This window comes from Lampetra planeri, chromosome 53, assembly GCF_965212315.1.
Source record: "Lampetra planeri chromosome 53, kcLamPlan1.2.h2, whole genome shotgun sequence".
Taxonomy (NCBI): domain Eukaryota; kingdom Metazoa; phylum Chordata; class Hyperoartia; order Petromyzontiformes; family Petromyzontidae; genus Lampetra; species Lampetra planeri.
The window spans coordinates 1234177-1250129 of record NC_136159.1 but is presented as its reverse complement, the minus strand read 5'-3'; the positions used below and the strand labels follow the sequence as shown (position 1 = coordinate 1250129).

At 54.1% G+C, this 15953-nt stretch overlaps 4 protein-coding genes across 5 annotated transcripts; 3 read left to right on the top strand and 1 right to left on the bottom strand.

Moving 5' to 3' along the window:
- The first annotated feature begins 60 nt into the window (after positions 1 to 60).
- On the top strand, positions 61 to 3744 carry ISOC1 (isochorismatase domain containing 1). Its single transcript, XM_078617309.1, has 5 exons — positions 61 to 653; positions 941 to 1063; positions 1347 to 1553; positions 2027 to 2143; positions 2779 to 3744. The coding sequence occupies exons 1-5, from the start codon at positions 390 to 392 to the stop codon at positions 2926 to 2928; spliced, it is 861 nt and encodes a 286-aa protein (XP_078473435.1). The 5' UTR covers positions 61 to 389; the 3' UTR covers positions 2929 to 3744.
- Positions 3488 to 6196, bottom strand: LSM7 (LSM7 homolog, U6 small nuclear RNA and mRNA degradation associated). 2 transcript variants are annotated; one of them, XM_078617320.1, is made up of 4 exons: positions 6101 to 6196; positions 5014 to 5104; positions 4399 to 4470; positions 3488 to 4056 (listed from the first exon to the last, which is right to left on the bottom strand). In XM_078617320.1, exons 1-4 carry the CDS (start codon positions 6104 to 6106, stop codon positions 3917 to 3919), a joined length of 309 nt encoding a protein of 102 aa, XP_078473446.1. In that variant the 5' UTR covers positions 6107 to 6196; the 3' UTR covers positions 3488 to 3916. The 2 variants fall into 2 exon arrangements, with proteins under 2 accessions (XP_078473446.1, XP_078473445.1); XM_078617319.1 differs by lacking the exon at positions 6101 to 6196 and adding an exon at positions 5533 to 5656.
- A 14-nt stretch (positions 6197 to 6210) lies between these two features.
- Positions 6211 to 9697, top strand: RFK (riboflavin kinase). The gene is made up of 4 exons (XM_078617318.1): positions 6211 to 6455; positions 7529 to 7680; positions 8395 to 8497; positions 8934 to 9697. Exons 1-4 carry the CDS (start codon positions 6374 to 6376, stop codon positions 9068 to 9070), a joined length of 474 nt encoding a protein of 157 aa, XP_078473444.1. The 5' UTR covers positions 6211 to 6373; the 3' UTR covers positions 9071 to 9697.
- A 112-nt stretch (positions 9698 to 9809) lies between these two features.
- LOC144734867 (kelch repeat and BTB domain-containing protein 13-like) lies at positions 9810 to 14419 on the top strand. The gene has a single exon (XM_078617303.1). It carries the CDS (start codon positions 10194 to 10196, stop codon positions 11538 to 11540), a length of 1347 nt encoding a protein of 448 aa, XP_078473429.1. The 5' UTR covers positions 9810 to 10193; the 3' UTR covers positions 11541 to 14419.
- The last annotated feature ends 1534 nt before the right edge of the window (positions 14420 to 15953 follow it).

The window sequence follows — 15953 nt, the reverse complement described above, 5'->3', positions numbered from 1 at the left end:
GCGTTGTGGGGGGGGGGGCGGTGACGCGATGGGGTCAGGGGTCAGAGGCTCAGCGTGGGGTCAGGGTGGGGAGGGGTCAGGGTGGGCGCAGTGGTGAGCCGCATCAGTGAGGAGTGGTGAGGAATAGCGAGCACTAGCGAGCTGTGGTATTCGTAGTAAGCAGCGCAGGCGCCGGTGAGAACCAGCAAGCGTGAGTGATCAGTAGGCAGAAGTGAGTGTCACGGTGAGAAGTGGCGAGGAATAATAGTGAGTGTGTCAGTAGTGAGCAGCAGCAGCAGTGAGTGTGGCAGTGGTGAGCAGCAGCAGCAGTGAGTGTGGCAGTAGTGAGCAGCAGTAGTGAGCAGCAGCAGTGAGTGAGTGCGAGTGGCGGTGAAGCCGTCCGTCTCGCCATGTCCTCGCAGCTGAGCGCGCTGCTGTGTGTCGGTGACCGGGCCCGGGTCGCGCCGATGTCGCGCGGCGCGGGGCTGGAGGAGTCTCGGGCCGCGTTCCGGAGCGCGTTCGCCGGCGAGCGGGAGCAGGAGGCGGCGCTGCGCGGAGACTTCGCCGTGCAGCTCTACAGCGAGCAGTGGGGGAGCTTCGTGGACGCGGGTCCCGAGATGAGCATCGAGGCGCCCTGCAGGCTGAGGGCGGTGCCTCTGTCTGGCGGGAGACAGGTAGTGTGTGTGTGTGTCACACGGGACAGGGATGTGTGTGTGTCACATGGGGGCAGGTGTGTGTGTGTGTCACAGTGTGTGTGTGTCACACGGGGCAGGTGTGTGTGTGTATGTCACACGGGGACATGTGTGTGTCACGGGAACTCGTGTGTGTCACGTTCTGCCTGCGCGTCTCGTTCCATGAACAATGAAATGCTTTACATGACAAACGCGTGTTCAGAGAGCGCTGCAGAATCGATGCGTGTGCGCGCGAGTTTTGCTCCCTTGTGATTCGTGTTCACTCGCAGACGTCTCGACCTCTGGGGCTGCTGGAGCCGCACAGCTCCGCGTTCTTCTGCTGCGACATGCAGGAGCGGTTCCGCCCTGCCGTCAAGTGCTTCGGCGAGGTCGCGCTGGTGGCGCAGAGACTGGTGGGTGCTCGGCTGTGCCGCACTGAGTGGTGCCGAACGGTGCTGAGTGTTCCCGAGCTGTGCCCAGCGATGCTGAGTGGTGCCGAGCGATGCTGTGCTGAGCTGTCCTGACCTGAGTGGTGCCGAGCGACACTGAGCGGTTCCGAGTGGCCGCTGAGAAATGCCAAGCGATGCGGAGGGCGGTAAGCGGTGCCAGTCGCGTTCTGAGCACTCGTGAGTCCTGCAGCTGTCGGAGCTGTGCCCAGCTTGAGCTGTCTCTCCCCACCATCCCTCGTCGTCGCAGATAGAGGGCGCGAGGGAGCTGGACGTCCCCGTCGTGGTGACTGAGCAGTACCCCAAGGGCCTGGGCAGCACCGTGCCGGAGCTGAACCTCGCTGGCGCCAGGGCGGTCCTCCCCAAGACCCGCTTCTCCATGCTGGTGCCCGAGGTGGAGGCTCTGCTGCTGGGGGAGCTCAGGGCAGTCCGCAGCGTGGTTCTCTTTGGCGTCGAGGTGAGAATCGTAAACCCCGTTTCCACTGGGGCACAGAGCCATAAGAGGTTTTTTGGGTTAGATCGCGTAAATAAAAAAATTCGTCGTTAAACCCGCCACCACCCGACACAGCCAATTAGTAAGGGTTCAATTAATAACGCAGGACCCTTGGCCAAACCAAATCGTGCTATGCTGGGCCTCACTAAAAGGCGTCTGAATTTGGCTCGTGGCCAAGCAGGGCCAATGAGAAGTTAAGTACACGGAGGACGAAGTGTAACCGAGTCATCAACACGACCCATATAGAGACCGAAAGACTCGCATGGACGAGGCTGTGATTAAACCAGATTATCAGTTGTGGTGAGGTGATGTATGTTGAACTTCTTTCGGAGGTGCGGGATGATGTCATTAACCTGCCCATGTACTTCCAAACTCCCTCCACGAATGTAACTGTATACAAGTTGACACTACCACTGTGCGCGCATGTCCCGTCACAGACGCACGTGTGCATCCAGCAGACGGCCCTGGAGCTGACGGCCAGGGGCTACGAGGTGCACGTGGTGGGCGACGCGACGTCGTCACGCAGCCAGACCGACCGGCTGCTCGCACTGCAGGTCTCTCGCTGCGCGCCGCTCCTCGCCCACGGGTCGCCCACGGGTCGCCCACTGTCCGCCCACTGACCGTCGACTGTCCGCCAGCCGCTGCCGCCGCCATCGTAAAGGGAGAGTGCGCAATGCGAGACGTTGGAGTTCTCCCATTGGGTCTCGACGTGTAACCACGTGTCACTCCACGTGCCGTGACCGAAGAAGCTCCTTCCGGCACGTGGAGCGAAACCTCGAATGTTGCGCCAAACAGTGCGCACGTGGTTTAGAACCCAATGGCGCATCGAAGATCTACACTTTGCTCGTTGGCACGCACGATTTACCCGACTGCATAACGGGACACACTGCCTGTGGGGAAAGGTGAGAGGGGGGAAAGAGGCCATTGGAATGCTAAGTCACTCCAATGGCCTCTTTACACTCTGCACGCGCGCTGGTATTGGACGACCCCTTGGTATCTTAATGTGTCCCACCAAAAAGGTTCTTGAACATCTTCAGCCCTAGGTAACTGGTTGCCCAAATGTTTTGCATTTGTGCGTGTTCGCGTGTCGGGGTAACTGCTTGCACCGGGGTAACTGCTTGCACCCGTGTAACCGTGCGTTTACACACATTTACACCTGTCCGCCGTGCGTGTCCGCATTGTCTCGCAGAGGCTGTCTCAGGCCGGGGTGATAGTGACGACAAGCGAGGCGGTGCTGCTGCAACTCGTTGCCGACAAAGACCACCCCAAGTTCCGCGCCGTGCAGGCGCTCATCAAGACCAGTGCGCCCGAGACGGGGTTAGTGCCGTCCCTGGGCTAGCAGGAATCCCCGGGGGCCAGAGGGCAGCTCGGCAACAACAGCGCCTTGGTGCGTAGGCGATCACGAGTGGCGGGGCCCGACTTCACGTCACTCGGTCGCTCTCGCCAAATTGCACTATGGCCATAATAGCTTAGCCAATAGGGGGGGGGGGGTGACTTCCTTCAACAAGATTCAGTTCTACTTGAATAACGAGCTTTTGAGAGAAGGGACGATGAGGCGAGGGAAGAATCAGAAAGATAATCGAGGTGACCTGCAGTGTCTGGTGGCGGTGAACAATGTGGATGAGATGAAAGTGTCTGGTAGACAGTCCTCAACACGGGTGGGGGAATCAATAAGTGTAGCTCATGGGAACAGTACCCATGGTAGTCGCGTTAGATGGGAGTTTGGTTTTGAGTGCCTTTTACTACTGGGTTTGGTTTCCTCTGATGGCTTAATCATAATCTGTGCTCACGACCGTTACACAATAAAGCATTGGGGTTGATCTATAAACACTCCCGACTTATCGTTCAGTCCCAAAAAAACACTGTTCAGCATCACCAAGTGACACAGACAAATTGTGTTGAGTTTGAATGACTTAAAAAACGGTTCAGCTTTTTATTTGTTTACAATTGCAAGTACAGATCCCTATAAATGTACTAAAAGTCAGCAGCCACGTGGGAGGTGTTTTATTAGAGGTATAGCGAGTTTTGCTCACGACACAGCGCTACCTTATTAAAACCACAATGGTAGGAGTAACTCAGGGAAAGTACGACTATTCCGACAACACTTGGTGGTTCGCAAGTATAAAAAAACATTAAAATCAACTTTATTACAAAACCAGTCCCCTGCCTCATTTATTTCCATGCAAACGCACCGCGGGCTACCCATCGACGGGCAACACTGACACCACGACGGCTAAGAAATGACGCCTCCATCGCACATTGACCGAGCTTGCAGGATGTGGGGTCATCCATGGGTTACTCAAGGGGTCGCCCGAGATGGCCCAAGGTCAGCCGTCCTGTTGCACGAAGGGGTTGGGGATGGCCTCCATGCCGTCCAGAGGACAGATGAGCACCACGGACGTTCCACGACACACAACGAGGCCCAGCGGTCGCGTGTCCTCCGTCAGCTTGTACTGGTCATCCGGGTCTGTGTGTCGCCAATAACAACACCGCAACACCACTAATGCCACCACTCATCACCAACACCGAGCAACACTTGCCACCAGCCCCCGACACCGCTACCACTCAGCACCGACGACACCCACCACCGTCCACCACCGCCACTCGTTACCGCCACTTGTCACAAATGCTGAGCACCACCAGGACCATCCAGGCTCGATACATTTACCATCCCGCAGCACTGCCCTGCATCGCCACCACCATCACTATTCAGCAACATTCATTACCACTGCGACATCACTAACCAGCACCAACAATCACTTAGCACAACGCATATGTCGATAATAAGATGTGTCGCAGGGCCACCAACCTCGCAGATATTCGATAGTGCCATCCAGTACCAGGTTGAGGAGCGGATCGTATCCCTTGAGCATGCCACTCGCTGTGGGGGAGACACCCGAAGCACTGATCAGTGTTGGCAACTTGGCGATTGTCACTAGATCGAGTAACTTTGCCAATGACAATGCATTAAAATAAATATACCCGTTGACGTTCCGTGCAACAGCGCATGAATAAGGGCCGTTCCCTGAAACGTCGCTGATTATATAATTTTCCTGTAAAGGCCACAGTATAAGTGGTAAATGTGTTGAGTTTCTTTGTTGTGGTTGTGCACCACTGCCACCAGAAACAGCATCACCAAAATAACGTAATCTAGCAACTCTTTGTGTTTACCTAGCAACAACATTTTGTCTAAGTGACCAAAGAGAAATACAAAAAAAATGCAATTCTCATTTGAGCCCCAGCTGTAAAGTGCCGTCTTAAACCCTTTCTCCACTATCGCTCTGATCTGTTATTAAGGGCCATTGCCTGAAACGTCGCCTATGTATTATATATTTTATTTTGAGGCCACAGCGTTATTGACGAACGCATCGAGTTTGATTTGTTTCCATTCAACAAACCAGTAAGCGAACTCAAGATTACGCACCTTCTCTGCCGCCCTGGAACTTGACGCGAATGCTCTTGTCCAGGTACTTGGACAGGTCAAAGATGCTCTCCTTCTTTTTCTTCTCCTTGTCCTGAGGGCACCCAAAGCACGCGAGGTCACCCCCTGAGCGCGGTTAGGATCACCGCTCGCGGAGATCCCTTCCAGCCACCACCCCCCCCCCCCGTATCCAAAGTTCCACCACGATGCGTAACCCATGTCTCCAGATCCCAGCGTCCCCCCCCCCCCCCATGTTGTGGTCCCTGATCGTGTCTCCACGTTTCCATGCATCCACATCCCCATGGTCACAAGGTCTACGTGTCCCCATGGTCCCATTCCCCCCCAATGTCTCTATGCCCCTCTGTCTTCGGGTCCCGAGGTCCACATTACCCCACGTCCACAAATTAACCCATGTAGCCATGTTTCATTTTACCATGCCCGCAGCTCCCCATTAGTAACATTCTCCCTATGACAATTCCCCCCATGTATTCAGAACTCTAGATCTGTGTTCCCATGGCTCACTGGCTCAAGGTCCTCATGTCTCGATGCTGGGCCCGAAGTTCCCATGCCTCTATGTACACCCCTGTCCGAATGTAAGCAGGCAACTACGCGTCAGTCAGTACCCCATACCTTCAGCTCCCCATTACAGTACAGTACTACACATCTCAATGTACCAATGTCCCCAGACCCCCCCCCCCCCACGTGTCCATGTTGCCATATTCCCCGTGTCTTCATGCACCCGTGTCCACGTATCCCTACTCCCACATTACTACAGGTCTCCAACGTCTTCCTCTTATATTCCCGAATGGACGTTCACACGGGGACATGGAGACGTCCCCGTCTCCACGCGACCCCCCTCCTACACCGTCCCAGTGTCTCTCCGTCCCCATGTGTCCCCGTGTGTCCACCGTGTCCCCGCGTGTATCTCTCCGTCCCCTTGTCTCTCTGTCCCCATGTCCCTGTGTCTATTGGTTTCCCTCTGTCCCCATGTCTCCCTCCCTCCCCATGTCTCTCCCTCCCCGTCCCCTTATATCTCCGTCCCCACGTCTCTCTCCCCTCTCTCTCCCCACGTCTCCCGCTCCGTCCTCACCGCCATCGTGAATGACGTCAGGAATCCCGCGCGCCCTCCTCCCCTAACTTCCGCTTCCGGGGGCGCTCTTTACAGGACGTGGCGCGCCGTGAACCACGTGACTCCCCGGCTTCCCGTAGCTCCTCCCCCCCCCCCGTGCGTGACTCGGCGCCGACGCGCGTCCCGTGACCTCTTTACCGTGACCCCTGGACCCCGTGACCTCGCCCTTGACCTCCCTCCCCCTCCTTTCACCTCGGAGCTGACCTCGCCTCTCTCCCCAGGGGTCGCCGTGCCATGAAGAGCCTCCCGTGCTGGTGCCGCGGCAAGGTGGTGAAGGGCTTCGGCAGAGGCAGCAAGCAGCTCGGCATACCCACGGGTAAGGGGGCCCGCGGGTAAGGGGGGACCCACGGGTAGGGGGGTCACGGGTAGGGGACGCAGGGGTAGGGGAGCCTTTCGGATTGGTGTAGCGGTGAGAGTGCTGGGTTTAGGGGGCTTGGCTTGGGGTGCACAGCGGCAAGGTTGTTGCGAATAGAGCGGCGGCGGTCTCCATGGCAAGGCCCGCGGGCCACTGGCGGCCCCTGGTGGCCTTTAGTGCGGCCCCCGACACCAATACTACAGCAGATGTGAAAACACCCCCAACATGATCGTGCTGCGGTCAAACCCCAATGGTTTAAAATGTGTGGCGGCCCTCACACTGATGATGTCTTATCGGCGATAGTGCCCCTCCCCCTCTGACAATGAGTGATGAACACTGGAATCGAGTGTTGTGGTCATTGTTTGAGTACAGGGGTCGTTGTCAATGTGTCGGGTTTGGCTTCTAACGTGTTGTGTTGCATGACGAAGCGTTGGATTACTGAGTCGAGTGTTGAGTGGTTTAGTGTTTTGAGATGTTGCGCGAGTGGTTAGTCGGTTGTATTGGGGTATTAGGCCAGTGTTTTGGGCTGTTGAATTCGGGTGTTGCATTGAGGTGTTAACGTCATGCTTCGGGATATTAGGCATATTGGTTAGGATGTTGTGACAGGATTCTAGATTTGAAGTTTTCGTGACTGCAAGGGTCCATACTCTTTGTTTTTTTCGGGAAAGTTACGTAGGTAAAAAATAAAATATAAATTAATTAAATCACGACGTTTCGGAGGTAACACAAGCTTCCGTCTTCAGGTGGCACCGTCGCAGCAAAATTACTGTATCAAGTGGGGTTTATTTTGTTTTACCTACGTGACTTTACCGAAAAAACAAAGAGTATGTTGTGACAGGGTTTATGTCCACTGCGGGGCGTTCGTGGGCCATGATGCCACCTTGTTGGGCATTTAGAGGGTGTTGAGTGGATGTGAGGTTTGTGTGCAGTGTTGGGGGTGCTGAGTTGGGGTGTTCTTGTTGAGTTGCTATTATTATTGTTGTTGTCGTGATGAATCTGCTCAAAGATCCCTTGCTCATCTCTTCACCTCGCAGCGAACCTCCCCGAGCCGGTGGTGGAGCAGCTCCCGGCGGACGTGGCCACGGGGATTTACTTTGGCTGGGCGTGCGTGGGCAGCGGCGACGTGCACAAGATGGTGATGAGCATCGGCTGGAACCCGTTCTATAATAACACCAAGAAGTCCATGGTGAGCAGCGGCAGCCTCTGGGCACGTCCCCTCCCTCCCTCGCTCACATCGGATCGTTCTGGCATTCGCCGCATTCTCCCTGCACGCCCCGTAATTACACGTGGCACACGCGTGTTTGTTACATACATCATCTTCGTTCACCATCATCAATGCGGCTAGGGTGTAACGGTGAGAATGTTCGACTTGCAATTCAGAGGTCGCAGGTTCCATTCCACCTCGTGGTGCTACCGGTCAAACAATGCTCAGGTGTTGTGGGGCAAAGTGTTGGTGCTGCCTACCTCTTCAGTTTCAGTTTCATTTATTAGGTATAGCCCTGTGAGCCATTCGGCTCTTGAATCGGGTGCAACCGCAACAAACAAAAAACAAAAACATGAACAAGAAAACATATTAAAGTGACTATGCGCAAAGAGAAAAATCCAGGAAAAAACTACAAAGTCTTCCAGAAAAAAAGCACTGTACACCAACGCTGTGCAAAAATCCCAGTGGGATGCAAGTCAAACAACAACAACAACCACAAGACAACTTAGATTAAAGCCATCATTCTAACTCCGTACTACAACAAACAAAGACTGTCAGAGTAGGCAACAATACCCTTCAGTGGTGCTCTGTGGAGTTCCCTCTAGTGGAGGCCCTTCCACCAGCAGTGACTTTAGTCAAGAAATTGCAGGGCTGCACTTTTGACCTTACGCGTGCATATATTTTCCTGTGTCGCAGGAGGTGCACATCATCCACTCTTTTGAGGAGGACTTCTACGGCGAGGTGCTGAGCATTGTCATCCTTGGTTACATCCGTGCGGAGACAGGATTCGACTCCTTGGGTGCGACAGTGAGAGATCCTCCTCTGTGTGTTTGTGTGTCGGGGGGGGGGGGGGGCGTGTTGGTAGGGAAGCCACTGGGCCTAAGGTGGTGCATCCGCCAGCCATCTCAGTCAGTCATTCCAGGGCACCTGAGTCTGTCCCGTGCCCTGCCAGCGAGCATTCGACACTTCACGTGATCTCGGGCGTGCACCTGGCCTGGCACAAGCACAGTGGTGACGTCACCACCACTTAGTGGCAAATAGCGGCTGTTGTTGTAGGAGGCCTGGGTGCTTTACCATTGATTTAGAAATTTATTTAAAAAATATTGCCACTCTTATGGCAAAGTCAACAGTGGTTCCCATAGAGATAGACTTGCCCCCGCCATGCTCGGGGGTGTGAACAGGAGTTGAGTAGCAATGTTAACGCGAGCGTGGCAATTGTTTGTGTTTCCCAACAGACGACCTCATTGACGCCATTCACAACGACATCAGGACGGCCTCGAGTCAGCTGGACTTGGCGGAGTACAAGGCCTACCAGCAAGAAGACTTCTTTAGGCGCTCAGACCTGAAGAGGCCCAGCATTCCTTCGGCTTGACAGCGCTTGGCACTCCCAAGTTCGATAACCGTAAAAAACAGATGGGCGGTTATGGCACTGTCTAGGTTTCCACGGTTAAGCTGTTGTGTAGCTCTGCGATGTGGTTTTTTTCTAGTTGTACCGCACGTTGGTCGGAACGGTGTCCCCGACGTTTTGCTCCGCCAAGAGCTTCGAAAGCGGTTGCTGAACAAGCTCCCAGCGCGAGACATTGAACACCATTCCGACCAACGTGCGGTGCAACCAGCAAACGCATCGGAGACCAGGATTATTTCTTGGCATGCCTAAATGTATTTATGATTTAATTATTATTTTTAGTTTTTACATTTTACTAAATATTCTTGTCAGTTATATCCAGCAAGGTCTTTGGCAGGCTCCATGTTTTCAGACCCAGAGATTATTTATTCCGTTTAAGCACTCAGGAGTGCAAAGCCGTGCCTGTGTTCTCTGATGTGCGTGCATGGGTCCTGCCGATGAGTTACCATCTCTTCTGTTTCAGTTACTGCTCATAGTCTGGTCTCTCGTGTCGCATTACGATGTAAAATGTAATCTGTTTCGCAGATTTAATTGCAATATTTTAAATTGGCTCTCGAATCATTAAATAAAGTATATTTGAGATTTGAAAAACAACACTGAATCCTTACATTTCATCATCATCATCAGCCTTGATCAATCCAATGCTGGATGAAGGCCTTAACAAAATCTGTCTCGACCTTACACTTTAAGTGTAACATCAGTGCATCAGCTGGGTATTAAGTAATGTCAATGTTGTTAGTGTAAGGTGTAGGCAGGGCTGTGGGTGGTAATTCGAGTGCTCGCTGCGCATTGGTGGCTATATATACGCGTGCTATTCATAGCGCAGGGCTTGCGGCTCACCGATGCACAGAACAGCAGCAGGTCAAACGCGAGGGTCCAGCGGTCGCCCAGCACATGCCCCCAGCTCGTGGAAGCTCATGCCGATGATCGTGGTGGTGCCATAATCCAGGTTGCGCGATGAGAGGGGGCGGTGCTACGAGTCGGGTGGCGCGATGATTTGGGGGGTGGTGAGAGGAGAGGGGTAGCACGATGACCGGGGTGGTTTCACGATCGGGGTGGTGGCGGCGGCAGTGAACCGAGCGGCGCAATAATGAGCAAGCCGTCGCCGACGCGCGACCTGCGTGTCACGGTGGAAGGGGTCGTGTTCGAGGTCAACCGGAGCCGCATGGCCGAGCACTGCGACTACTTTGGCGCACTCTTCCGCTCCGGAATGCGCGAGTGCCAGCGCGATGAGCTGGAAATAACCGGATGCATAACCGCCAACGGTTTCTCCATCATGTTGCGAGTCCTGGATGACGGCGCCACGCCTCTCCGAGCCGACGACGTCGTCGACGCGGTGGAGGCCGCCGGCTTCCTGCAGGTGAGCGCCCTGGTCGCGTACCTGAGCGCGGCGGTAGATTCGGACAACTGCGTCGAGATGCTCGTCGCCGCCAGCGAGTACGGCGTTGAGCGGGCGCGCCGCTGCGCCGCTCACTTTGTGCGGGACGTGCTCGACGAGCCGCGCTTCGCGAGCAGGCTGAGCCTCCTGTCCGAGGAGCACCGGCTTCACGTGTCCGCGCTGCAGCCGAGCCGCCTGTCGGCGGTCGGCACGTATTCCTCGTCGAACGCCTACCTGGACGACAAGTCGCGCACCGTCTGCTGCCTGGACGAAGTCCACAACCGCTGGGAGGTGGTCACGGCCCTTCCCCGCAGCGCGAGCTCCGCGCTGGCGGGTATTGCCGTGCTAAACAACAAGCTGTACCTGGTCGGTGGGATCCGCGGGATGGAACGCGACCCCGTGGAGACAACCTTCTGCTACGACCCGCTCCGGAGGGTGTGGCGGGAGCTCGCCGGCCCCATTCAGCCGCGCTACAACCTCGCGCTGCTGGCCCACCGGGACCGCCTGCTGGCGATCGGCGGCGAGCACGGCGGCATTAAGCTGGCGACGGTGGAGAGCTTCGACGAGCGCGCCGAGGCGTGGTCGCCCTGCGCGCCGCTCCCCCAGGCGGCCGCCGGGGCGGCTTGCGCCACGACGCTGGGCCGCGCCTTCGTGTGCCTGTGGAAGCCACTCGACACCACCACCATCTCGGAGCTGGACGCGGACGGCGAGGCCTGGCGCCGCCTGGCCACGCTCGTCAAGCCGCACAGCTACGGCCACTGCATGGTGGCCCACAGGGACAACCTCTACGTTATCCGCAACGGGCCCTACGACGACTTCCTGCACTGCGCCATCGACCGCTACAACATCAGCAGCGCGGCGTGGACGACGCTGGCCGGGCAGTACATGAACAGCAAGGGCGCGCTGTTCTCCTCGGTCGTGAAGGGCGACCGAGTGTTCACGCTCAACCGCATGATTGCGATGCCCTACGCCATTGAGGCGGAACGCTGGAGGCCTCTCCCTGCGTTTGCTGGGTTCCCCAGAGGTGGAACCCTGCACACGTTCCTGCTGAGGTTGTAAATAGAGACACCGAGACTGTGAGCGAGACACTGTGAGCGAGACACTGAGACCGTGAGCGAGACAACCCTGCACGACGGGCGGCGGAGTCCACAGTTCCGCCTTTCCTCCAAGTTGGCCACACACGTGTGCGGGCTTCACAGGGGATGCCAGGTGTGTGACCCAGGTGGGTAACTGGAAGAACAAGCAGCTGTGCAGGTTTTGAGACAGGATTGGCTGGTTTGGTTTGTTTTGTTTCCTTTCTCCAGAACAAAAACACGCGTTAAAGCACGGATGTTGGTCTGCTGCGGTGCGTTTCCCGCGACTGAACTAAGAAATCTCAATGGCTTAACTTGGCTTAGCGCCGCACACGCTGGCAGCACGTAGATGGCCAACTTCCAACTGTGTCTGTCCGGGTTCCAAGCAATCTTACAGCTTATCTGCTTCTGAGAGTGTGATTCCCGGCCTCTGGGAGCGTGATTCCCAGTGTCTGGGAGTGATTCCTGGCCTCTGGGAGCGTGATTCCTGGCGTCTGGGAGTGATTCCCGGCCTCTGGTAGCGTGATTCCTGGCGTCTGTGAGTGGGATTCCCGGCGTCTGGGAGCGTGATTCCCAGTGTCTGGGAGCGTGATTCCTGGCGTCTGAGAGTGATTCCCAGCTTCTGGGAGTGATTCCTGGCGTCTGGGCTCTTCAAAGCAATATTCTGCTTTGCCAACCCAGCAGTGACGTAGTGACGACATTATCAGCTCGGGGGGTGCGGCAATCGGTCAGGTGGGGCCCCAATATTGGATTTGTCTCGCACAGCCACCAAACGTTACCGCTCTAATTAAATTAAAATAAAACGTGGAACGCGTTTTCATTTTAATAAATGTAAACCCCGTTTTAAATCAGTTGTCCTTTGAAACTGTTGTTGAAAACAAGTCTCACGGTGGTTGTCAACGGGGCCTGCCCCCCAACGCTCATGCGACTGCAACCCAGCCAATTGAATTGGCAGGCTGTCGATGTTTAAACCCTTTTGCTGCATACCGACCATTGCCGCGATGTGATTTCTAAACGACGTTGCAGAGTGTTACGGCTCGTCTTTTCAAATCCATGTGTGGTAAAGGGTTTCGAAATTGGCAGCTTGGCAAGTTGGCGATATGCAGCCGCCAATTGTTTAAGCAGCCAACGGCTGGGTTCAGCTTTGGTTTTGTTTAACCAGGTGAGAATCGAGAGACCATGTAGTCTCATTTGCAACAGTGGCCGGAGTCACTAAAATGACAAAAGTAATAAAGTACAATGATACGAAAATATTGTACAAAAATTTAATATGAAATAATGAGTATTTGTTTTTGATATATTGAGCCTTATACAAACTAGGAACATATTTAAAAGAGCATGTTAACTTATTACCAGCGCAGTGTCAGGGCTTCAGTGCACTCAGGAGGATGATCTCAGAAAGCTCTGGACTCGTTCAGAGAGCAGCAGCCACGAGAGGGAGGAGGGGCCAGGGACAGGGGTTTGTTTCGTCCTCATATTAATCCAGTCAGAGTGGCAACCAAGATAGTTTTCTCCGCAACAGAAGAGGGCGACAGTATGTGCATCGTTGAGACCTCCTTAGCAGTTCACCCCAAGAGACCTGGTGCGTGGACCGGAGCCAGCGATGAAAATGCTCAAAGGGAGCATGGGTGTGGTGAGGCGCTGCGTGGTGCCAATCGGGACGACATCGGATTTGGAAACATTCAAGGGTAGACCGTGGGCCCAGAGGCCACTGCTGCAGGCTGGCGGTGAACTCCGCAGAGCCTCTGGAAGTGCAGAGGCGTCTGTGGAATCGACGGAGGCGAAGAGTCGGACGTCATCTGTGTAGAAACGGTGCTTGACCCCAAAGCTGTCAACGTGGTGACCGATAGGAGACGTGTCGGCCCAAGGGATGGCCGACCCCTCCTGCACGTTGCCGTCTTCTGACGCCCTCTTCATCGGTGCGTCCGTCCTTGTTGAACATCGTCCATATCACCGCCGTTCTTTTCCAGCCACTCAAGCTCCCACGAGTCAATGGTTGTCTTCACACACATATTTCTCACCTGGTCTCCTTTTGACCTTTAAAGGCTCTCAAAAAAGTGTATAGCAGTTTATCTCAGATTTACTGACCGCCCCCGTACGTGTGGCCATCATCCCTAAGGCTTCGTCCTTTGATGGCCGGTGCCTCCCTGTGCGTTCCTCGGAGCCGGCTCCCCCTGTGCACACTCCGGGTGACCTGCCTCCTCCTCCTGCTGCTGCTGCTGCGCTACTCACCGGCGTGGAGCGAGCGCCTCGCCCGATGCTGCTCACACATTCAGAAGATGAACGGCGCCGCGGTTTAAACCCCCTTCCTCGCCACGCACTTATTCTCTCTCGCTTTCGGTTCTCTCGATTAGCCGCTGTTTATTTCTCCTTAGTTTTGCTACCCCTTGGCCAGTGATATATATAGTGATGTGCAGTGCCTTGCGTGCCGAGTAGAAAGGCACTTTGGGAAATGTAATGTATTATTTAATAAAGCATAAAGGAATTGCCAAAGCCATAATAGAGCTGGAACAGATACACTGACAGTACATCACTTCAAACGACACAAAGCATAATCGGATATATGCTTTGACAGGCTGCTGTTATGAGGGAGATGAGATGTTTGTCCTTAATATTGCATTTGGGAAATAAGAGGCAAACATACGTTAATGGACAAAACATTAACCAGCTCAGATTTTCTGACACGATTCGTTTGCAGGAAACAATTGATTGTGAAGTTGGACTCAGGATGAATGGATATGTTCATCTGGTTATCTTGAATCCAACACTGCACCCTTTGTTTTGTAAAAGCCACGAATATTACTTTTTTCTAATAAAAATGAAATAACGGTTGGACACAGGCGGTGACACAAAATAAGCCGTGTTCCTGGGGCGATTGCCGATTTCAAGGCGTTGGCAAACGTTCTGCAAACCACATTCTAACGTTGTCCCAGAGATCACGTGGTTATTCGGAGAGTTCTAAGAATAGTTTTTATCCTTTCTGGCAATAAAACAGGTGTTAAGATGTTAAAACACCAAACAGAAAGCTTTTGCAAGGAATAATGTCGGCATTAACCACATATACCTGTGGTGAGCATGCAAACAAAAAACATTGTCTGGTAATATAAGCTCGCATTGCCCCTACAGTGCATTGCCTTTGTGCTGTTCGCCTTTTGGCGTCCTCTGGTCTAGCACTGTTTGAGACGAGGCTCGAAAGAAATCTGACTTTGGTGTGGACCAATCAGTTTCAAAGACGATTGCATATATTACCAGAGCATGTTTTTTTTTTTACGTTTGCATGTTCACCACAAATATGTAGTCAATGCAGACATGATTCCTTGCAAAAGGTTTCTGTTTGGTATTTTAAAATCTGTTTGCCTGTTTTATTTCCAGAAAGGGGAAAACATTCTTATATTTTGATACTGGCAAGGGAGGTCCCATGAGTCGGAGCGTTATGACAACGTTCAGAGAGAACAATTGTGGCCTCGCATGATCGTGAAAGTTGGTGACGGTGTGGGGGGAGGCCTTCATCAAGCCGTGGAGTGACCACGGCTGTTGATGATGAACGTTCAGAATAAACACCTCGCTCCAGACCCAAACATTGCACATTCTCCTGCCTTTGAAATTACTCCCCCACGACACTGGTGTACCAAACGACTCGACCACACATTCACTCAGCCGCTCACCCACAGGCCGCGATACATGGAGACACACGGAGCTGGAGACTCATAGAGATACACAGCGACCGGTAGACACATTTGAGACGGACTCGAAGATACATCGAGGTGCATTAAAGACAAAACCACAGGAGTGCCATTGTGGGCATGCAACCCAAATTATGGACCAAATAGTAAACCCACAGAGACACAAAGACTCATAGAGACCCAGAGGCACATAGAGACACAGCGACACAGAGAGAAGCGTTAAAGACACAGGCCATATACGTGCGGCTGTGGCCATGCAAACCCAAACTATGGGCCACACAGTAAACCACTGTAGCCTGCGCTCCTGCAATGGAGGAGGAACAGCAAAACGACACAAAACTCTCTCTTTTTGCTGAAGCCCTTCTCATCGTGGGCAGCAGCAGAACTCGACATTTGATATCGAGATCCTGAATCACGCTGCTGTTGCTGCTGCCACCGTGTGGCTAAGAATAGAATTGCTGAGTGTGTGTGCGTGCACGTGTGCGTGCACGTGTGTGTGAAATTGTGTGTGCGTGGGCTCTGGGTTGTTCTTCGTGCTTCCGGAATCCCTATGAAGGCCGGCACGGCACACAAAGGGGGTGAGTGGCCAACCCCACGTCCGGCCGCCTTTGTCTCCCCAGTGGCGATGTTTACACACCGCACCAGGTACTCATTTGAGGCTGAGTCGACCTAGCGGAGGCCCAGGACCGGTTCAGATAATCGTCCCTGGTGTCGGC